The sequence below is a fragment of the Mobula birostris genome, chromosome 29, assembly GCF_030028105.1.
Source record: "Mobula birostris isolate sMobBir1 chromosome 29, sMobBir1.hap1, whole genome shotgun sequence".
In the NCBI taxonomy this organism is placed as follows: domain Eukaryota; kingdom Metazoa; phylum Chordata; class Chondrichthyes; order Myliobatiformes; family Myliobatidae; genus Mobula; species Mobula birostris.
In genome coordinates, this window is record NC_092398.1 from 26,904,099 (window position 1) to 26,928,126 (window position 24,028).

Consider the following 24,028-nt stretch of genomic DNA (forward strand, 5'->3'; position numbering starts at 1 on the left):
AGGAAATGAATCTCAAGGTTGTATATGGTGACATATACATACACTTCGAAAATAAAATTTACTTTGAACTTTGAGTTAGACAGACCATCTTTGTTGCCAATTGAAAACACAATGTTAGCATTTATTTTGAATTTTGAGCTTTATAGTAATCTTTGTCTTTGTGCTGTACTGCCGCAACACACATCATATATGACAGTGATAATAAACTCGATTCTGATTAATGTGTCTCTTTAGAACAGTGCCCCCTAACTTATAACCATAATATCTACAAAACATCTGTGTGACACGCACCCCCTCTCCCTCACACACATACCTTGTACCAATGATTTAAATGACAGGACCATAAGAACTGGACCCAAATTTGATTTTAATACAAAGATTAGTGGGTAGCAAGTTGCAAGCAGGATGCAAAGACATGCAAAGTCTTTTATTTTGGTCAGTTAGACGAGGATGGGACTTGACACAGTGACTGGCAGGGCCCTGGAGAGTGTGTAGAACAGAGACCCCTGGATACAGGTACATAGATCCCTGAAAGTGTTGACACAGACAGGGTGGTGAGGAAGGCGTTAACACTGGTCAGAGCACTGAGTACCATACATGGGACGTCAAATTAATAATAAACAAATCATTGGCGAGACCACACTTGGAGTACTGCGAGCAGTTCTCGCTATCTAGCTATAGGAAGGATGTCATTAAACTGGAAAGGGGGCCGAGAAGGTTCAAAGTTTAAAGTAAAATCACTTTCAAAAGTTTGTATTTGTCACCAAATATGAGACTGAGATTAATTTTCCTGCAGGCATTCACAGTAGGACAAAGAAATACAATAGAATCAATGAAGAATAACACAAGAAACCAATGAACAAAGATGACAAACAGTGCAAACAGAAAAACTAACAACAAACAGATAGAAAAATAAATACACAGATAAATAAATAATGCCAAGTTGTAGAGTTGTTGAAAGTGAGTCTGTAGGTTGTGGAATCAGTTCAGTGTTGGGGTGAGTGAAGTTATCTACAATGGTTCAGGAGCCTGACCGGTTGAAGGGTAATAACTGTTCCTGAACCTGGTGGTGTGGGACCTGAGGCTCCTGTACCTCCTTCCCGATGGCAGCAGATTCATAAGGATGTCACCAGGACTGGAGGGATCACATTACAAGGAGAGGCTGGAGCTTTTACCACTTGAGAGGAGGTGGCTGAGGGCTGAGGTGTATAAACTCGTGAGGGGTCGTAGATAAGGTGAATGGTCGCAGTCATTTACCCTGTAACAGGAGTCTGAAAGAAGCGCACAGGTTTAAGGTGGATTTGTAATTGCCTACCTTTAAGTCCTCGGACAGTTCACTGTAGTCGATCTCGATCATTGCCTCTCGCGGGCAGACGCTCGAGGACCTCTGGGAGCCATTGGTTGTTTCCTCTGACTGTAAGCCGCCCTAGGAAGGTAACGTCAGCATATCAGTTCAGCCAGGTGTGGTAGACGGAGGGGAGGTGGACGTGCAGGAAAGCAGCGTTTCGTGCAGGAAAGCAGCGTTCCTTCCCATGGTGTGAGCCTCCCTCAGGTCCGCCCCACACGCAGTACAGTGTACCATTACAGACTGGGCACCCCGTATCCTAAATTCCAAAATCCAAATTTTTTATTTGTGTGCTAACATGTCACAAATGGAAAATTCCACAAAGTGCTGGGAAGATTCCCAAGTGATGCACAGGTCCCTGTGCACCACAGACACTTCTGAGAAGAGACCTCATAAATGTAATGAACCGAAGCCAATGAAAAAATTAGAAAAACACTGCATAAAGTGATAAATGAAAACCTCAATCACGTATTGAAAGAGTGGATTCATCAGCATCAGAATGAACATATGCTGATCATGAAAGAGGCAAAGATCTATCACAACAAACTGAACTGAATTAAAGGTAATTGTGACTATTCAGGCGGTTGCAGAAATTTAAAAAAAGACACAGCATTAAATTTTTGAGGTGATCAAGTGGAGAAGTTCATTGATGAGTTTGCCAAGATTGTCACTCATGAAAATATAACACACTGAACGGCTGCATCAGTACACAGGTGCAATGAACAAGTGTAAGATAAAGACTACTTACTGACAGCATATACAAAAGCCTTGGGCACATATACATAAAATCAGGTAATGTGAGTGAGTGCAAATTTCTCTCTCTGCTGTGACTAGCCTCTGCTCCTGTTAATGTCTGTTCTTGATTTTCTTTGATCCATTAGTACTCATTAAAACAATTGTGAAGCAACGTTTTGTGCCCCTTTCCTGACTTCTGCAAGAACCTTGCATTAAAACCATCAGAATCCAAGAAGAGTCAGGCAGCATCTATGGAAGGCGAGGGCCTGGAATGAGATGCTGTATCTGAACTGATGACCAGCGTGGAAACGACTGTTAGTGTTACAGGTGTCCCCCACTTTTACGAAAGTTCGCTTTACGCCACTTCGCTTTTACGAAAGACCTACATTAGTACCTGCTTTCACTAACCGAAAGAAACCCGAAGAGGATTTTCGCTTTTACAAAAAAAGGCGCCCTCTTTTCTGTTTACCCCGAGAAAGACTACCATGACCATGAAGCCTTGCACAGGCAGGTGTGTGCGCATGCGTGTACGTGCCGATTTTTTTCTACAAATCAGTTTTGGCTACATCTTCCCAATTCTGATATGAAACTACACTGTACATACATTATTTCTACTTTATATAGGCTGTATATTTATATAATTCCTGCTTTTACTATATGTTAGTGTTATTTTAGGTTTTATGTGCTATTTGGTATGATTTGGTAGGTTATTTTTTGGGTCTGGGAACACTCAAAAATTTTTCCTATATAAATTAACGGCAATTGCTTCTTCGCTTTACGCCATTTCGGTTTACGAAAGGTTTCATAGGAACGCTCTACCTTCGGATAGCGGGGGAAACCCGTAGTGGTTAGTAATGGTGGCTAATAGAGCTGGTGGAAGGAGAAGGGGGCAGATATCTTAACGGTATGGTTGGAGAGCACACAGAGAACATCACCTCCTCCTGGCTGATGTCCTCCATGCTGCCCTGCTTGAGGGGCAGCTTGATATCCTGCATCTTGCAGCTCTGCAGCAAGTTGTGGCGGTCACTGCGCTTCTGCTCCAGCTTGGTCTCGATGGCCGTCACCTCCTTCTGCAGCTGGGTCATCTCCCTGTGGGAAGGGGAGGTAGGTGGGTGAAAAGAGCAAAGGACAGAGAGAGAGAGAGAGATGGGGATTGGGGGGGGGCGGGGGGGGGGAGTAACTGTTTGATTCTCTGCATCGATTTCCAGCCAGCACCCAAGGTACACTGCCTGGACACTGTTGCCTCTTGGTTGGGCCATTAAACAAGAGGCCTGCAAGACTTCACTGCTGCCTTGGCAACAGGGAACAATGCCCTCCTGCTAGAAGAACTCAGTGGGGTCAAGCAGCGTTGATGTAGGGAGCTGGACAGCCCGTTTCCCTGCACCGATGCTGCCTGACTAGCTGAGATCTCCCAGCATGGAGGGCGTTGCTCCAGATTCCAGCATCTGCCGTCTCCCGTGTCTCCAGGGATCAGCGTTGTATCCTGTACGGATGCAGAGGAGCTTGGCCTTTGCCTCCCACACCAAACCCGGCGGTCAGGAAATTGAGGATTCACCACCTTCTGCAGAGAAAATTCACTCTATTCTGCAATAATGCGTTACGTGCAATAATGCGTTACGTTCCTGCTTGGACCTTCCAGCAGATGTCTCCGTCGGCCTGGAGCAGGAATGGAGTAATCAGATCTATCACCCTATTACCCCAGAAAGTAATGCCAATCAGCCTCTCTCCCCAGAATAGGGTATATTCACTGCCTCAGTAGCCAGTCCCAAGAATAGAGTTAACAGTTCCTAGAACAGTTATCTGCCCCCATCAGCCCATTCCCTGAATGGTTAACTACCCACCCCACACTCCCCATCAGCACACCTCTGAATCATTAACTTCTCCCGTTACCCCAATTTACCAGAACCTCCATAGCCTCCCTAGCATTCGTAAATAACCCACAGATAATCCGACACCAACACCCTCCCCCCACCCACTGCCTGAGTCTCCCAACACTGACTTGTTAGCTCCCCCGAGCTTCTTGCGAATGTCCTCCATTTCGTGGTTCTTATCGCTGACCTCCGACTTCTTGGTTAGGTGCTGGTTCTTCAAGTCTTGCAGCTGCGCCATGGTCTCGTCGATGATCTTCATGTGTCTGTGCTCCTCCTAGACGGCAGAGAGAGAAGGGCTCTGAAGACCTGGTGACTCCTGCTTCTTCGGCAGACCCCCACCCCTCTCCAGATTGACAGCAGTGTCAGATAGGCTTACGAGAGCAGGGAACAGTGTCCCCTGCTCAAACACTCATGGCAGGGACAGGACAGACTAGACACAGGGTGAAGTAAACTCCCTCTACTCCATTCCATCACACACTCCCAGGGTCAGAAACAGAATGAAACTCCCTCCGCAGCACATACTCACAGGGTCAGACACAGGGTGAAGCTCCCTCTACACCGTCCCATCACACATTCCCAGGGTCTAGGAAAGGGTGAAACTCCCTTAGCATTATCCTCTTACAGTAGTTTGGAACATCAAACCTTAACTCCCTGTTAAGTTCTGAAGCATAGGGAAACAACAGGCTGTACCTTCTTTAGCTTTTCAATCTCATTCTCATCCTTCTTCACGGTCTGCTCCCACGTCTGCACCTTGTCCTGATCTTCTTTCAGTTGCTGTCGCTCGTAGTCCAGCTGGATGCCCAGCCTTGTCTTCTGGTTCTCAAACTCCAGCCTGCAGGAGAGAGAAGCTTCAACATAATACCAGCTGCACCCTCAACGCTGAACTGACTACCAGCCCCTCCTTAGGGTTCCCCGAGCTACTGAAGATGGCAGGAGCAGAAGGGAGGGGAGGCGAAGGGGCTGAGAGTGTGGAGACAGACCTAGACAAGCACTTACCTTTTCTTCGCTATCTCATTCTGCCTCTTCACCTTCTCTTCTTCAAATTCTCTGATGTTCCTTACCCCGATTTCACGACAGAACTCCTCAAAGACTTCGTCCTCCACCTGGGGCAATAACACAATTCTGGTTAAAAACACTCCTGAAGGCTGGAGCTTCTCTAAGCCTGCTAGAGGGTGAGGGCACGCTGCTTGTTATTGGGTACACAGGATCTGACTTGATCTGGTCGCACAGCCATTTCTGGTGTTTGATCAGTTGAAGATTCTGGTGAGCGACCTCCTCCCTCACCACCATTCAGGCACCCAAACAGTCCTTCCAGGTGAGGTGACATTTCACCTGTGGGTAGTTTCAGGGTCACTTACTGTAACCCCAGCTCCCTGTGCGGTCTCCTTCACATTGGTGAGAGGTGACGTAGACTGGGGGACCACTTCATCGAACACCTTTGCTCTATCCATCACAAAAGGCAAGATTTCCCAGTGGCTGCCCAATTCAATTTGATTTCTCTTTCTAATATGTTGGTCCCTGGCCTCCTCTACTGCCATGATGAGGCCAGTCTCAGGCCAGAGGGGCGACACCTCATATTCCATCTGGGTAACCTCCAACCTGATGGAACGAACATCGACTTCTCTAACTCCTCCTTCTCCCCTCTCCTCTCTTCTTCCATTCCCCATTCTGGTTCCCCTCTCACCTCTCTCTCCCTCCCCTTTCTCCCATGGTCTACTGTCCTCTCCTATCAGATTCCTTCTACAGCCCTTCACCTCTTCCACCTCCCAGCTTCTCACTTCACTCCCTTTCCCCTAGCCCCACCTTCTTATTCTGGCTTCCTCCCACAAGACTATAATAAGACATAAGAGTATAATTAGGCCATTTTGGCCCATCAAGTCTGCTCTGCCATTCAATTACACTGATCCTTTTCTCCCCTCTGCAGTCCCACTCTCTGTAACCTGTGATACTGTGCCCAGTCAAGAACCTGTCAATCTCTGCCTTAGACACGCTCAACGATCTGGCCTCCACAGCTGCCTGTGGCAACAAATTCCACAAATTCACTACTCTCTGACTGAAGAAATTTATCCACACCTGTTTTAAATGGTCACCCCTCGATCCCGAGGCTGTGTCCTCTTGTCCTAGACTCCCCCACAACGGGAAACATCCTTTCCACATCTACTCCCCTTCCCTTCCAATCCCGATGAAGGATGCCGGCTGAAATGTTGACTCCCTATACCCCTCTATAGACGCAGAGTTCCTCCAGCAATTTGTGTGCGTTACCCTGGATTTCCAGCATCTGGAGAATCCCGTGTTTCTGGTCAACCAACAATGACACAGGAGGTGGACAGTCAGCCAGACAGACCCAAGCTAGCGCACAACAGGGCAACTGGAAACTGAACCCGAGGCTGGGATCAGAAGTCCAGTGCAGACAGGAGATTGCAGCCAAGGGAAAGGATAGAACAGGGCTCTCCAAACCCCCAATTCACACTCCAGGTATCATTTGATACACCCAGTACTGACACTGAGGAGTCCGAATCAGAATCTGGTTTAATATCACTGACACGTTGTGAAATATGTTTTTTTGTGGCAGCAGTACAGTACAAGACATAAAAAATACCATAAAATACAATGAGAAATATATATTAAAAATTTAAATTAAATACAGATGTGTGACGCTTAACATCCATTCGGACGAAGTCCGATCGCATATACGTCCATAGTCCCAATCGGAGAATGTGACGTAGCGGACGTAACCAAACTCGTTTATCGTGCATCTCGAGTGTAGTAGCGATATCTCTCTGTTTAATTTTCTTTCGAAAAATATTACCGTAAAGTGCATCATGGCTTCCAAACGCAGGTTATTGGACCTGAAACTCTTCCTGTGTAACACTATGAGGAAGTTGAGAACAGTGCTGTGGATGATCCTGATCATCTTTGATAAATTGTGTGCGATATAGGCTAAGAAAGTGTTTACATAAAAGTTTAAAAAGTGAAAAAAATTAAAAAGGTTGAAATGAAATAAAAGATATAGTGTATGTATTATAGTGTACAGTGTACAGTTTTAGTTTAAGTTATTGGCTATTTAGTCAATACAGGTACACTACAGTACTCCATATAGGTTTGCTGAGTATTTAATATGGTGTTCGCACAACGTCCGATTTAACGTGGACGTTCAGCAACACGTACCTGTAGTACAAAAAGTAGCGAGGTAGTGTTCACAAATTGGTTCATTGTTCATTCAGAAATCTAATGATGCTGTTCCTGAAATGTTGAGTGTGTGTCTTCAAGCTCTCATACCTCCTCCTTGATGGTAGTAAGAAGAGGGCATGTCTCCTTCCCCCCTCCATTGGCCCTTGTTTCCCCTCTCCCTTGCCTTAACACCCCCTTCAGAATCAGGTTTAATATCACGAAATCTGTTGTTTTGCAATGCATAAAAAGTGTTACTAATTATAATAAGAAATATATATGAAATACTCAATGCAAAGAGAGCAAGACCATGAAGCAACACACAAAGTGCTGGAGGAACTCAGCAGGTCAGGCAGAATCTATGGAAATGAATAAACAGTCGACATTTTGGGCTGAGACCTTCTTTAGGGACTGGTAAGGAAAGGGGAAGGTGCCAGAATAAAAAGGTGGGCAGAGGGGAAGGAGGACTAGCTAGAAGGGGATAGATGAAGCCAGGCTGGTAGGAAAGGTAAAAGGCGGGAGAGAAGAGTGGACCATAGGAGAAAGGGAAGGAGGAGGGGCACGGGGGAGGTGGTAGGCAGGTGAGAAGAGGTAAGAGAATGGTGAGTGCGTGGAATGGGCTGCCGGCAACGGTAGTGGAGGTGGAAACGATAGGGTCTTTTAAGAGACTTTTAGGTAGGTATGTGGAGCTTAGTAAAATAGAGGGCTATAAGTAAGCCTAGTAATTTCTAAGGTAGGGACATGTTCAGCGCAACTCTGTGGGCCGAAGGGCCTGTATTGTGCTGTAGGTTTTCTATGTTTCTGAGAAGCCACAGTGGGGAATAGAAGAAGAGGGGAGGGCTGGGAATTTTATTTTTAACTGGAAGGAGAGAATGATACTCACACTATCAGGTTGGAGGAATGTTCATGGGTTCATTGTCTATTCAGACATCTAATGGTGGAGGGGAAGAAGCTGTTCTTAAAACAGCTGTACCTCTCCTCTGATGGCAGCAATGAGAAGATGGCACGTCCTGGGTGATGAGACCCTTGATAAAGGATGCTGCCTTCTTGATTCATCACCTTTTGACGATGATTTCAAAGGTGGGGAGGCTGGCACCCACGATGGAGCCGCTGAGTTTACAAACCTCTGTAGCTTTTACTGATCCAGTGGAGTGGCTCCTCTGTACCAGACAATGATGTAACCAGTCAGAATGCTCTTCTGAACCCTTGTAACGTACTCTCTCCTTCATGTATCTATCAACTCCCCTTTGACTCCTTCTCCAGACCTTCATCAGCCCATTAGCCAGTCTTGTGGAAGGAAATCTTGGGGGAACTCTTAGAGCCTCTGGGCAGTGCTGGAGGTTGGGATTAAACATGCCTTCCTCATGAAGTGTGGCAACAACCATGCTGCTCCTTTTCTCTAGGGCTGGTTTGACCTTACCAAGAGCCGCAAGGCCGACACATTACAGATATACTTCCACACATGTACTGTTGTCTGGGCAGATGGGGCTTGTCAGCCGTGGTTAGCAGCTCATCCGAGAGGAAGAAAGCTCTGATCTCAAACCTCCGCTGTCATGCAGCTATACCCACTCATGGGAAAAGTTTCCGGAGTAAACCCCAGGGAAATATCATGAGCTGGAGTCCCTGAGGCAATTCTACATTGCGTTCAACACTGACTGGCAACCCCTTCGATGCCACTGGTGCCAAACTGTATCGGTCTCTGCCGTTCCTTTGGATTCTCCATCTGCGTGGAGAGGGGGAGCTTGCTGCACGGGCAACAGCTTGTTCCCCATATTGTACCGCTCTGGCTTGTGTATCACGTTGACTCCAATGGGGGACCTCAGGTATAGTTGAAAGTTGCATCATGTTCTGGTAGAGCAATCAAATGAGCAGCAGCACAAGAAAATGCAGAGAGTCGTGGACCCTGCTCAATACATCTCTCCCCAATCTCTGGGCCAAATTTCACAGCTACCATCAGGCAGGAGTTTTGTTCCAATTCAAAGATCATGAATCAACTTGATTTGCCATTTACACTGACATGTACAAGGAGCAACGCACGCTACATGCTGAAGGAACTCAGCAGGTCAGGAAACATCCAAGGAGAGGTATAAAGAGTCAATGCTTTGGGTCGAGATGTTGATGAAAGGACTCAACCTGAAATGTTGACTCTCCATAGATCCTGCCTGATCTACTGTGTTCCTCCAGTATTGTGTGCGTTTTATTCTGCATTTCCAGCATCTGCAGAATCTTGTGTGTACATGTACATCCAACAATAAAGAATAAAGAATTATACAGTACAGTGCAAAAGTCTTAAGTACATATACATAGCTGGGGTGCCCAAGACTTTTGCATAGTACTGTGGTGATTTCATGTATTGCACTGTACTGCTGCCACAAAAAAAAAACAAAAAATTCATGACATGTGAGTGATGATAAATCTGACTCTATTGTGGACTGAGAGTGGGAAGGGGACAGGGAGAGGGGAATCATGGTTGGGAAAAGGGGAAGGGAGAGGGGAGGGAGCGGGAAGCGCCAGAGAGACATTCTGTAATGATCGATAAACCAATTATTTGGAATTAATTTAACTTGCCTGGTGTCTCAGGGCCGGGTATGCCTGCAGCCACGCCACCTCCCCTACCACAGCACCCTTCTCTGCTGCCTATCTCACAGCATTCCACCCTCGCCATTCCCAACATCCTTTGCTCCCACCAGATTTACAAAATGGCTCGCTGATCCATGTTGACAAATACAGTACTGTGCAATAGTACATTTTGCTAGGGTGCCTAAGACGTTTGCACAGTACTGTATACATATATCAAAAAGCAACTAAAGTTAGAGGTTAAAGGACAGGTAGGAAATTAAATATGCATAAGTTAATACCACAATGTATTTACAATGGAAACAGTATTATCAAACACTATTTCTAAAAGTTATTTTTTCATATTAAAAATATGTATAGTTACCTTTTTTTCTTGTGAAAATTGCCTATCTGTTGCTATCTGCACTGAACTAAGGATGTTGCCTGCTCTGGCTGCAGTGATGCCTGGCTTATGTCAGTAGTTTCGTGACATTTACTTGGCTCCGTGATGAACTGAGGTCATGGTCTGCCCCAGCCACAGTGTCGCCTGGCTTCGTGTCTTTCGTAAAACTTCAGTTCACAATGATATTTACTTGTTTCCACTGTTTGTACGATATATTTTTCTCTCTGTCATGCACATTGGGCATTTGACGTTCTTTTTTTTAAAATGGGTCCTTTTGGGGTTTCTATATTTTGTAGCTGCCTGTAAGGAGACAAATCTCAAGGTTTTATATTGTATAAATACTTCGATCATAAAAGTACTTTGAACTTTAAATGTTGCACAAGTTTTCACTGCATCTGAGCACATGACAATAAACTCAACTATGACTCTCATTTCACCATTTCAACTGGAAATGGTCAGGAATGATATGTTGGTGATGAATAAAGGTCTTTGTCTGTAACGTCAGTTCCTTATTCCTCTCCACCGATGCTGCCTGACCTGCTGAGTTCTCCCAGCATTTTGTGTTAGCTGAAGTTGAGAGGGGTAAAGTTTAAAGGAGATCTGTGCGGCACATTGTTTGTAAAACACAGAGCGGAGGCCACGTGAAGCATGCTGCCAGGGCTAGTGGTAGAGACAGCTGCAACAGACGTTTAAGAGATTTATTTTTAAGACAGACACATGAATATTCAGAGAATGGGGGGGATATGGAACTGTGTGGGCAGAAGTGTTTTAATCTGGCCTCATGTTTGGCACAGAGACTGTGTTTCTGTGCTGTACAGTTCTACAGTTAAGGGTTTGGCTGTTCCGGACTAACAGAGGGAGAAATATGTTAGTCCCACAGAATTCCACCTTTGTTTGGGAGAGAGGCAGGTGGATGCAGTCCCAATTTATTTATTCACATACAGCGTGGAATAGGCCCTCCTAGCTTTTCGAGCCTTGCTACCTAGCTATCACCCGATTTTAATCCTAGTCTAACCACAGGACAATTTACAATGACCAATTAACCTACCAACTGGTACATCTTTGGACTGTGGGACAAACCAGAGCACCCACAGCAAACTCGCGCGGTCACGGGAAGAACAAACAAACTCCTTACAGGCAGAGGCGGGAAATGAACCCGGGTCAATGGTACTGTAAAGCACTGTGCTAGCCACATTACTGAGCCGCCCCTAATGATGGGTCTCTGCCTGAAATAATCAACTGTTTATTCCTCTCCATTGATGCGGCCTGCCCTGCAGAGCTCCTCCAGCGTTTTGTGTGCGTTACTGAGCGAAGCGGAGTTTTCTCACCTGGTTCATCTTCTCCTTCAGCTCCTTCATCTCGCGGTCCCGAGCCTGGATAGTCCGCTTGATGTCGTTAATCTTTGGTCCAAAGTTGGCCAGCTCGCTCTCTAGCTTGGACTTCTCCTGCACCGTGGAAGCAACAGTCAGTGAGCCAGGGATAAGGCAAGTATCACGTGTACATCGAAACACACAGAGAAATGATTCCTTTGTGTTAATGAGGATATGCTGTGGGAAGGAGAAGGGCAGCCTGCAATGCCGCCACACATTCCGATGCCAACAAAGCATACCCACCATGCTTGGCAGACCAACACAGAGCACAAGAAGCAACAAAACAACAGCAAAAGAGCCCCTCTATCATCCATGCACAAACATAATTCTCTAACCCCAGGACAAGCCATCTCTTTCAGCCTCCAGCGGGCTTGGATTCGGATTCAGGCATGCAGACACTGGCCCTTCGACTACCCCAGCGGACCCGTACTGATTTGCAGACCCGGAAATGAAGAGGCGCCTGCCCGAGATTAGTGTATGGGACAACACGAGGTGACCAAAAAGCACGGGTAAGTTAAAGAGCGGACAAGAATGACATACAGTAAGGGAGATGTAGGAGTCACTGATCACCAATGGGAAGGAGGTGAAGGGGGTATTGAAAGACTCGGAGCCCTTGAGAACGCAGGCACTTCCTATCCACCGTCCGCGATAATGACCTGCATGTTGAGGGCGAGATGCCGGGTCTTGGTCTGGTCCAGATCACTCTGAGAGTACTTCAGGCGCATCTGCAGCCCGTGAGCCTGTGACTGCACCTGCCGCAACTCAGCCTCCTTCCTCTTGATCTTCATCTGCTCCTGTTGTAGGGAAACAACGAACACAGATTAGAGTGGTGCACCCAGCGGCCGGGATCCCCAGCCAGCCAACCCAACGCTGCACCACCAGACCGTGAAGAAGGATGACAACAAGATTGAAAAGCTAAAGAAGGTACGACATGTTGTTTCCCTATGCTGCAGCTCTTGGACAATCTGCAAGCCACCACTAGCCTGCTGCTACCCCAGTGAAAATGGATCAGTAACACATACAAAGCAAGGGCAAAAAAAGCGCACCCCAGGTCTACTCCACTGATCAGTCAGAATCACTCTCTCTCCTCACTCCACAGTACAAAATCCATAGCGGAAAGTTCTTAAAGTAGTGACCTGGATTGAGTGGACGTGGACGGGATGTTTCCAATCGCGGGAGAGTCTAGGACCAGAGGCCACAGCCTCAGAATACAAGGACATCTCTTTAGAACAGAGACGAGGAGGAATTTCTCCAGCTAGAGGGTAGTGAATCTGTGAAATTCATTGTCACAGACGCAAATGGAGGCCACGTCATTTAGAGTGGAGGTTGATAGGTTCATGATTAGTAAGGGCATCAAAGGTTACATGAAGAAAGCAAGAGAATGGGGTTGAGAGGGATAATAAATCAACCACGATAGAATGTCAGAGCAGAGTCAAAGAGCCAAATGGCCCAATTCTCCTATGTCTTATGGTCTTTTTGTACCCATGTTAACCTTGCAGGCGACAGATCACACACGCTTTGCCTCAGACATCCATCCAAGAGCATGATGACCCTTTCATGAGAGGAGTTCCCACATCTTCCCTCTAATCCTCTTTGCTTCTGAACCACTGCTAAGAACCATAAAGCCAGGCATCAGACCCTAGAGCCTGCTCTGCCACTGGCTGGAACACAGCTGACCTGTAACCTGGACACTTTTAATGTCCAAAAGTTTGAGCCCCATATCCAAGGAAGGACATGCTGGTACTGGAGAGGACCCTTGGGGGGGGGGGGGGGGGGAGTGTGGAGAGGGAGGATCTCACTGAAATCTATTGAATAGTGAGAGGTCCAGGTAGCACGGACATGGTCAGGATATTTCCCACAGTGGGGGAGTCTAGGACCAGAGGGCATAGCCTCAGAATACAAGGACACAGGTGAGGAAGGATTTCTATAGCTGAGGCTGGTGAATCTGTAGAATTAATCTGCAAAAACTGCTGTGGAGGCCAAGTCATTAGACATATTTAAAGTGGAAGTTGATGGCTTCATGATTAGTCAGGGTGTCAAAGGTTACGGACAGAATGGGGTTGGGAGAGAATAATGAATCAGCCATGATTGAATGGGTGAGCAGACTCAATGGGCCACATGCCCTAATTATGCTCCTAACCTTATCTGAGTCTGCTTGAGTAAACTCAGTGACCGAGTGTCTACAGTCCAACTGGTGAGAACAGTCCGAACATTCACCGACCGAGGAGTGAAGACATCTTGTCACCGCCTCAGCCCTAAACGGCCTGTTTCCGTGCTGTAAGGCTCTGTCACTTACACCTTGTAGACGGTGGACAGGCTTTGGGTCAGTTAGTAAGTGCGTCACTTGCTACTGGATTCCTGGCCTCTGGTCTCCTCTTTAAGCCACATTATTTATATAGGTATTCCAGTTCAGTCATCTATCACCCAGCTTATCTTCCCTTCCCCTCTTCTTAGTTTGGCTGTTTCCCTCTTTCTTTCTGGTCCTGATGAAGGGTCTTGGCCTGACGTGTATGGTAGTCCCTAGATACTGAAAGTGGATGGAGTCGGTGATGGTCACACATGAACGTGAGGCAGTGAGAGCTGGGTGTCAACAGTGCCTGGCACCTGCGCAGCACAATGCCCCACACAGCACAGTACCAGTGAAGATGGTTACTCCTCCGCTGGGAGACACGGCATCAGCTGCCTCCACCTCGAGCCCCATCAACCCCTCCCTTAAACCCCTGCCCTCTCAGTTCAACCCTGACTCGATCTGCATAGTCCAAACTGGAGAACTACAGACTCCCCATTTCCTATTGTGGCCCCATTCTAACAGGAGCACTATCGAGTGTCCTGTCTGGCAGCATCGTCATGGTATGGAAGTGGCAGGGCACTGGACCGCAAGGCCCCACAGACCATTAAAAACCCAGAGGATCGCCCCAATTTGTGACATTTACTGGAAGCTTTGCAGACAAAGGGCCCAAGGCATCGTTGAGGATCCCTACCACCCATCCTACAATCTCTTTGACCCACCACCGTCAGGAAGGAGATACAGGAGCATCAGTTCGAGGGCTGCCAGACTGGGTAACAGTTTCTTCCCACAGCCCGAGACTATTTACTGTATACTGCTTACACTACACGCACTCTGAATTATGTTTTATTAATTTATTTATGGTATGGGTGGCAGGGTGGAGATATGTCTCTACTAGAGGTGTAGCATTTGCTTAGTCCCCCGATCAGGGTTACATGAAGCCATGGAAGCAGGTGGTGGATGGTCGTACGAGCAGCCGGTGCATATCACAACTCCTGGTTGTGCGACCACTGATGCCAGGCAGACAATCTCTGAAGAGTATTGATAATGGCTGGGGTCACCCGTCTTAGAAAGACACTGCCCAGAAAAAGGCAATGGCAAACCACTTCTGTAGAAAAAAATGCCGAGAACAATCATGATTTGGAAAGACCACAATCGCCCACATCATACAACATGGCACATAATGATTAATTTATAATAATATTTTGGTTTATGTGCTGTGTGACAGATGTACTGTGGGGGCACGATGGTCCAGAGGAACATTGTTTCATTTGGTTGTATATATATTCAGTCAGATGACAATATATGTGACCTTCTCGTACCTTCAGCTCCTCAGTCAGCTTCTCCTTCTTGCTCTTCAGCTTCTCCACCGCTTTCTCGTCCCAGCGCCGAGCTTTCGCCTTGAGGTCGCTTGCGCCTCCCGAAATCACCCCTGACTTCTGGAAGAGGGTCCCGTCCAGGGCAACAGTCTGCAAGGGAGGGTTGGAGAGATCTAACCTTAATAGAATTTGCACTGCAGAAGCTGTCAAAGGGAAAAGGTAACCAAAAGACTAGCCAGAGAGGCATGTTACGCATTTAACATTTCTGTAGTATTTGAGTAATATTGTAATATAAAGCATTCTTGCTCGTTTAAATAATTCACTGTGGGTTTTATGTATGTGTGTGTGTATATATATATATATACATATATACATACACACACACACAAATTACATGTTATCACACTACATAATTATGTGCAGTGAACACAAAGTTGGACTCACATTTCATTCCTATGTCTTCCTTTGAATTAGTTTCATGTCTTGAAGTTAAAAGACATAACAAGGTGGGTTAATGGAGACACCATTAAAGAGGGGGCAGAGGTTTAGCGAGGGATTGCTGGACTTTGCAGGGAGGGAGGGAAGTGCAGAGACAGGATGGAGCAAGGTGACACGATAGCGTAGTAGATAGCATAACACTATTACAGCGGTGGCAATTGGAGTTCAATTCCCACCGCTGTCCATAAGAGTGTGTACGCTCTCTCTGTGACCACTCAGGTTTCCTCAAGCTGCTCGCTTTCCTCCAACACTTTCCAAAAAGACGAGCGGATTAAGGGTTAGTGAGTGTGGGCACGCTATGTGACACAGAAGCGTAGTGACACTCGTGGGCTGCTGTCAACAATCCTCGGACTGGGTAGCTCATTGATGCTTCAATGAACCTTGGGACAAATAAAGGTCATTTGTTAAAAATCTTAACCTCGACGTTACTTTGTGAAGCCGGCCAAGAAGACGGATTTGCAGAGGAAGGAAGTGCAGAAATAGGGTAAACCAGCTAGGTTTGAGGTTTGAAGTTTGGAAGAATGAACAGTGACCTTATTGAAACGTGAAGGATGCTTTGAGGACGTGACAGGGTTCATGTCCAAATGATATCAGAAGAGGGATGGCTATTCAGGAAACACACACAATATGCTGAAAGAACTCAGCAGGTCAGGCAGCATCTATGAATATGAATAAACAGTCAACGTTTTGGGCCATGATTCTTCATCAGGACTGGAAAGGAAGGGGAAAGACAGCAGAATAAAAAGGTGGGGGCAGAGGGCAAGGAGAAGGAGAACAAGCTAGAAAGTGATAAGTGAAGCTAGGTGGGAGGGGAGAAGGGGGAGGAAGAAAGAAACTGGGAAGTGAGAGGTGGAAAAGAGAAAGGGCTGGAGAAGAAGGAACCTGATTGGAGAGAAGATCACGGCAACCTGGGAGAAGGGGAAGGAGGAGGGGCATGGGGGTGATAAGATAGCTGAGGTGGAGAGAAGATTTAAGAGTGGGGAATTGAAGAAGTGGGGAGGGGAAAAATTATTGGAGATTGGGGAATCAATGCTCATGCCACAAGGTTGGAAGCCAAGAGGTCATTGATGTAGTTTAGTTTATTAATATATACACCAGGTGCAATTTGTTGTTCCAGTGGGAAGCATGGTAGCACAGCACTGGCGCAACACTTTTAAAGTACCAGCAATCAGGGTTCAACTCCTACTGCTCTCCCCATGACCGCTGCCACATCCCAAAGACATACGGGTTAGGTTTAGTGAATGGTGGGTGTGCTATGCTGGTGCCGGGAACTGCCCTCCAATCCCTTTTGGTTCAAGAGTCTGATGGCTGAGGGGGTAGTAACTGCTCCTGAACCCGGTGGCCTGGGTCCTGAGGCTCCTGATGGCAGCAGAGAGAAGAGAACAAGACCTGGGTGGGGAAAGTCTGGGGAAAATGAGCTGGAATGCTGAAACTTGCACAGAAGAGGGGCCTCACCTAGATCAGCCAGTCATATTGAACAGCGAGGTAAGCTTAAGGGGGCACATGAGCTAATGTTGCTTCTACTTTCTGCTCTTTATTAGGGCCAAGGCTGATTGTGTGAGCACTGAGCAAAAGGCCAGGGAAAGAGAGACGTGTCTGGACAGGACAAGGGATCGCCCCTTCCCCACGAGCACCATAAGCCCACGCATGTACCTTGTGCCTCTGTGGGCCTCCGAAGGCAATGCGTCTAGCGTCCTCCACGTTGTCGCACACCAGTGCGTTCCCGCAGGCGTACTGCAGCGCTTTCTTGATGTGTGGTGGCTCGTAGCGGATGACGTCGATCACCAGTTTGGCACCGCGCAGCTCTCGAAGTTTCTCGTCAGTGGGCTTGACCTGAGGGCAGAGGGTGGTCAGAGGAAAATGAAACCCCACTGAAGAGAGACTGATGAAATACTGTATATCAATAAACCCATAACATAGTGACAGACCCGTCTCCACCAGTACCGTACCCTGGCGTTATGCAGTGACACACCCATCTCCACTGGTACTGTACCCCGGTGTTATACAGTGACAGACTGGTTCCGACCAGTACTCTACACTGGTGTTACACTGTGACAGACCCATCCCCACCATAAATTGTCACTTGGTCCTGATGTACAGGCAGGATCAACTCCTCCTCTTTGCTCACCTCCAAGTAATCGAGGGGCAGGAAGGTCTCTGGTTCCCCTCGCTGCTCCTTTATGTACTGGATGCAGTCCCTGCCGGTCTTCTCTGTATCCACGATGATGGCATCCATGTTCTTCCCCAGCACCTTGGTGACGGCGATCTGGTACTTCTTCTGTGTAGGCTGGCACAGGTCGATCAGCCGGCCAAACTGTGCACAGGCAAAGGAGGCAAGGTCAACGAGGGCTCCAGGTCTACTAAAAAGAACCCTGACCTCTCCCTCCATTCCCTCAGCTATCTATCCATCCACTCCACCCCTGTGAAATGGCAGCGTCCAAGCCTCCATTCCGCTCTGTCGATTCACAACACTCAGAGAAATGCCCGCTGATCCCAGTCCCAAATAATTCAATCTCACACGCAACACCTGCCCTTCAGTCTAAACCAGGGATTCCCAATCCCGATTAATGGATTGGTATGTGGCATAAAAAGGTTGGGAAACCCTGGTCTAAACAAGGAGTGGACACACTGCCAGTGATGGTGCTAGAGGCAGATACATTAGGGACGTTTAAAAACTCTTTCATAGGCACACGAATGAAAGCAAAATGGAGAGTTTTATGGGAGGGAAGGGTTAGATTGAACGTAGAGTAGGTTGAAAGGATGGCACAAAATCGTGGGCTGAAAGGCCTGTACCGTGCTCTGTTCTCTGTAAGCTCTCTAGCCCAGGAGAACAGTTTCTCAGCCTCTTGAGCCTGCCTTATGTTAGATATTGTGAAGACCTGTGGATACAGGTCCACAATACAGGCCCCAACTTTCCTTCCGTGGACTTGATCCAATTTCTCATAGCCTCAGTAAAGCAGTCAATGTAATCGAGGACCCCTAGCAGCCAACTCATTCTCTCTTCCTCTGCCTCTCTGATAAAGTAGACAATGTAACCAAGGACCCCTCCCGCCCCATTCATTCTCTCTTTTGCTTCTGTAGACAACATAATCAAGGACCCCTCCCACCCAATTCATCCTCTCTCTTCGCCCCCCACAATCCCAATTGAGCAGAAGTTATAAAAGCTCGATGGGCAGCTTCTACCCTGCTGATATAAGTCTACTGATTGGACCTTCTGTACAATAAGGATCTCGTGATCTTAAAATCCACCTCATCATGGTCCTTGCAGCCAATCTGGCTACCTGCACTACAGTTACACAGTCACCTTATGTACAGACACTCCCCTGACTAGCGTCACTTCAGAGACATACAAGCTATCCTATTTATTTCTATTCACTGTGTTTTTCATATTATTGTGGTCTTTATCTTATTGTACTTTTTTTGCACTCTATCAGATCCAGACTAACAATTATTCCGTTTCTTCTTTATGCTTGTGTACTGGAAATGACACTAAACAATCTAGAATCTTGCAAGCTATATATTGCCTTTAAGTACCACCTCGATGTACTAACGTATGGAATGAGTCTATCTGAATGGCACACAAATGAAGATTTTCTCTCTATCTTGATACATGAGACCATATTAAACCAAATGAGGTCAATAATCCCACGTTTCAAGATGTGCCATTGGGTCTAAGCTCTACAACCCATGGAAACAGATTTATTTATTTATTGAGATGCAGCTCGGAACAGGCCCTGATGGCCCAGCAACGCACCTGTTTAACCTTAGCCTGATCACGGGACAATTTACAATGGCCAATTAACCTGTACGCCTTTGGAACTGTGGGAGGAAACTGGAGCACCCAGAGGCAACCCACACAGTCACGGAAAGAAATCTTTACTGACAGCTGCAGGAATTGAACCTGCTTCGCCTATACAGTAAAGTGCTGTGCTATCAGGCTGCCCCATGGAATTCTCACCCCCTTGAGCCTGCCCTTCCTTCAGTAAGCGGAGACAGGCAACATCATGTAATGGCCATTTAGTCAAAGGACACTTAGGTCATGTGAACAGACCCTTCTAGTTCATGCCAAACGATCCCATTGACCCGCACGCAGACCATAGCCTTCCACTCCTCTTGCAACCATGTACTTATCCAAAATTCTCTTAAGTGTTGCAATCAAACCCCCACTTATCAATTGCACTGGGAGCATGTTTCACACTCACACCATCTCCAAGTGAAGAACTTTCCCCTTCCACCCCTAACCTATGACCTCTAGGGTGGAAAAAGCCTACTCTAGATGATACTTACTTTCAGGGTGGAAAAAGCCTACTCTATCTATACTTACTTTCTCGGTTACACCGCCGGCATTTAGGGCAGCACTGAAGATCCTCCAACTGTCTGTGCTTGGCCACACAGACGTAGAAGGATTCTTCACTGCTGTTTCATAACTGTTTTGTTTGACCAGTCAGGGACGTTAGTCCCGAACTGAACCCCCGAACCTGGAGTCTGGCCTTCGGCCTTTGACCTGTTTGGCATGGGTAACCCTACGAAAAGCCAACACCTAAAGCCCTGACTCTAGCCAACAGAGTTCTCCGGGTCATTGAGGTACACAAGGCTCCAAGCCACAAGGTTGTGGTCTTCTTGGAGGTTACTCTAATACCCCTCCTAATTTGTATACCTTTATCAAAGCTATACGTGCTATGTGAGACTGTTGGTTCTGTGTTTTGCACCTTGGCCCCAGAGGAAGGCTGTTTCGTTTGCCTACTTTCATATGTACGGTTGAATGCCAACTAAATTTGTGCTTAACCTAGCCCATTCTCCTACACTCCGGGGTATGAAGTCCAAACCTTTTCAACCTTTCCCGCTAACTCAGGTCCTGCCAACATCCTTGTAAGATTTTTTCTGCACTCTTTCAACCTTTTTGGTATTCTTTCTGTAGGCAGTTGACAAGAACTGCACACAATGTTCCACATTTGGCCTCACCAACGTCTTCTCTTCAAATAACATCCCGACTCCTGTATGCAAAACTATGATTTCTAAGGGCCAATGGGCCAAAAGCTCTCTAGGTTAGCTTGGGTTCTGTGTTGCAACAGTACCACATGGACTGGATGGACCCACAGGCCAGCTTCTGGGCTGTAGTGCTGTAACTCTCAGCCTCACGTCAGTGACACAGGACATACCACAGAGCCTGGGTACAGGCGCTTGATGCTCTCCATGATCTCAGCCTTGCGCTGCTGCCGGCTGCTCTCCTGCCGGTCGATGCGGGCGTCACCCAGCTGCTCCATCACCTGGTTCAGCTCTGTGTTGATCTGGTCGATGCGCTGCTTGGCCTCCTCCACCTCCTCGGTCAGCTTGGTCTCCTGTGCCTGCTGCTCTTCCAGCGACTGCCTAGCAAAGGGGCAACAGCTCAGTTCGCGGTGCAGGTGCTGCTGTGGGGTGCAGCTCAGTCTGGGGCAGAGGCGCAGCTCTGGGAGGCTGGGCGGGGGTGGACAGCTCAGTCCAGGCCAGAGGTGCAGCTCTGGGAGGCCAGGCACAGCGAGCGGGAGAGGGGGAGAGACAGCTCAATGTTGCAATGGGAGACAGGAGACTGGAGAATGGTGGGGACACGAAGTGCAGGTAGTGGTTGCGGGATGAAGGGTAGGAGGGGGATGGTCGAGGCCAGATGTGCCATGGTTGTAGTGGGAGGGGCAGATAAGATGTGGAGGAAGACAGGCATCAGGGCAGATGCACTGAGACAAAAGTAAGGTGCACAAAAAGCAGGGAGTGGGAAGACAAGCGTTGGGGGTGGTGGGGTATGAAGGCAGATGCTCAGCGAGCTGGGGGGAGGGAGGAACACAATTGGGGGAGGGGTTCAGGGTTGAGGCTAGATGCTCACACTCCTGGGCGAGGACGGATGGCGGGTGCAGAGAGTGGGACGGGAAGGACAAGCTAGGAGGGACACAGGTCGCAAAGACACCAGGTGTGAAAAGCAAACCGTACTTACTTGCTGGTGTTGATGTAATCCTCCAACTTGTCAATCCTCTTCTGATTCTCCTCAATTTCTCTGACCTTCTGCTTAATTTTGGACTGCGGAGGTCGAGAGGTCAACAGTTAAAATTTCTCCAAAAGAATAAATAAAAAGATTTCTGTAAAAGGAAGCCAAGAAGTGCAGAGGAACGAGGGCTCCTCAGGGCTGCGGGGTGTGACTCACTGAAGGTGAGCCAATTTCCCAGGGTAGAAGGGGCAAATACAATGGGTCACAGGGTCTACCAGGATGCTGCCTGGATTAAGCTCAAAGTTAATATTATTCCACAAGTACATCTATGACACCATATATACAACCCCAAGATTCGTTTACTTGTGAGGATACTCAATAAATCTATAGAATATTAGCCATAACAGAATCACTGAAGGACTGCCCAATTAGAGAGCTTGTCTTATGAAGACAAGCTTAGTGAGCTAGCCTTTTCTCTTCGGAGAAAAGGAGGATGAGATGTGGCTTGATAGAGTTGTACAAGATGTTAAGTAGTACAGATACAGAGTGTCCTTTTCCCATGAATATGGTTAATATGAGGGGGAGGATTAGAGGAGATGTCAGAGGTAGGTTTTTATACAGAGGATGGTAGATGCGTGGAACACCCTACCAGGGGTGTTGGTGGAGGCAAATACATTAGGGTTATTGAAGAGCCTCCTGGATAGGCACGTGGGTGATAGAAAAATGAACAGTTATGTGGGGGGGGGGGTTAGATTGATCGCAGAGCAGGTTGAAAGGCTGGCACAATACTGTGAGCTGAAGGGCCTGGATTGTGTAGTTTAAATAGTACGTAGGAATTTTAGTTTTCCACTGCAGCACAGATGGTAAGAGGCGGAATGTCATTGAATATTGAGACACCTAGATAGAGTGGACATAGAGAGGATGTTTCCAATAGTGGAGGTCAAGGACCAGAGGGCACAGCCTCAGAATAGAAGGACATACATTTGGAGCAGAGATGAGGAGGAATTTCTTTAACCAGAGAGTGGTGAATCTGTGGAATTCATTGCCACAGGCAACATTCAAGAGAAGTTTGGATAAATACATTGATAGGAGGGGTAGTTTTACTTTGAACTTATGAATTTCAATCCTTTATTATATCAGGATAACACCAGCTGGATGGAAAACCTAGATGGAGTGGACGGGAGACTATGTCTCCTATAGTTGGGGAGTCCAGGACCAGAGGGCACAGCCTCAGAATACAAGGATGTCCCTTCAGAACAAAGACAAAGAGTAATTGCTTTAGCCAGAGGGCAGCAAGTCTGTGGAATTCACTGCCACAGACGGCCAAGTCATTGGGCGTATTTGAAGTGGAGGATGATTAGTAAGAGTGTCAAAGATTATGGGGAGAAGGCAGGAGAATGGGGTGAAGAGGGATAACAGATCAGCCATGATAGAATGGCAGAACAGACTGGATGGGCAGAATGGCCTGATTCTTCTCCTATGTCTTATGGTCACACTGTATAAAACTCTGGTTAGGCCTCTAAAACTTCACCTTGTGACATTCTGGCCACCATTCCAGAGGGAGCAATTGCCCTGGGGAGGCTGCAGAGTGTTACGAAAATGCTGCCAGGACCGGGCTGGATTTTTGGGTTTGTCTGGGATTGATTTTGAATCAGAGAAGACTGCGGGGCAAATGTAAATGGATATTACGAAGACTTGATCGGGTGAACAGAAAGGAAGATTTCTTTGAAGCAGGGAAAAGATCATTAGAGGGCATGGAACAAAGAGAGAGGATGTAAAGCGTTAAGCTACCTTGATTTGCCAACCAGGAGTGGTGGGAAGCAGTCAGCGAGGGAGGACATGGACAGAAGAATGCAGGTGTAGCAAGATGCAGAACAAGAAGGAATGCCTGGCAGGTCAGACTGGGTACAGCTTCCACTCCCAGAGGGGAAAAACAGGTGAACCTTACAACTTCAGATAACTCAGTTTGTAGAAATGGGCCATCGTACTGTTCTCACCTGCACAATATTCCCTCAGGGAGATAGCATGCAATGGGCAGGACGATCTCCTCCCCAACCGTACAAAAACACGGGAAGTAATAGGAGACATAATGAACAAGGCACCTCCTACCAGTAATCAGCACAACATTGTGGGCCGAACGGTTTGGACTGTGCTGTAAAGTTCAATCATGCCTGACGATCTCAGGACTGCTACTTCGCATATCCATGATCACACGTTAGAGACAGGCTCGCATCTGTCAGCCTCTTCCTGAGCACCGAGTTCAGAACCTACCTCTGTCTCCACTTTCTTCCTCTCCTCCAGGTCCAGGCGATCCTGGTCGGCCTTCTGGTCTCGGTTGAATTTCTCCAGCTCCTGAGCCAGGGTGGCGGCCCGCTTGCTGGCTTCCTCCTTCAGCCGATGGTATTTCTTTACCTGTAGAAATCCGGGTGGTGGTGAAAAAAATGTCAGAGACAGATTGACTCTCCCAAACTGCCCTCGGACAACACTGACAAACATTCCCAACTACAGATCTTTAAAATAAGT

The 24,028-nt window shown here is 47.3% G+C and overlaps 1 protein-coding gene across 2 annotated transcripts in view; it reads right to left on the minus strand.

The window, feature by feature from the left end:
* LOC140190205 (structural maintenance of chromosomes protein 1A) overlaps window positions 1-24,028 on the minus strand; it is a 54,858-nt gene that overhangs the window by 14,874 nt on the left and 15,956 nt on the right. The window contains exons 7-19 of one of the 2 annotated variants that reach the window (XM_072246740.1): window positions 23,777-23,917; window positions 21,515-21,597; window positions 20,712-20,919; window positions 17,681-17,866; window positions 17,206-17,385; window positions 15,058-15,204; window positions 12,105-12,242; window positions 11,407-11,523; window positions 4,948-5,054; window positions 4,642-4,783; window positions 4,080-4,225; window positions 3,016-3,169; window positions 1,316-1,426 (exon numbers count right to left, since the gene is read on the minus strand). In XM_072246740.1, the coding sequence (XP_072102841.1) occupies window positions 1,316-1,426; window positions 3,016-3,169; window positions 4,080-4,225; window positions 4,642-4,783; window positions 4,948-5,054; window positions 11,407-11,523; window positions 12,105-12,242; window positions 15,058-15,204; window positions 17,206-17,385; window positions 17,681-17,866; window positions 20,712-20,919; window positions 21,515-21,597; window positions 23,777-23,917 (1,860 nt within the window). The remainder of the gene's footprint in view (window positions 1-1,315; window positions 1,427-3,015; window positions 3,170-4,079; window positions 4,226-4,641; window positions 4,784-4,947; window positions 5,055-11,406; window positions 11,524-12,104; window positions 12,243-15,057; window positions 15,205-17,205; window positions 17,386-17,680; window positions 17,867-20,711; window positions 20,920-21,514; window positions 21,598-23,776; window positions 23,918-24,028) is intronic. The other variant, XM_072246741.1, reaches the window with a different exon arrangement.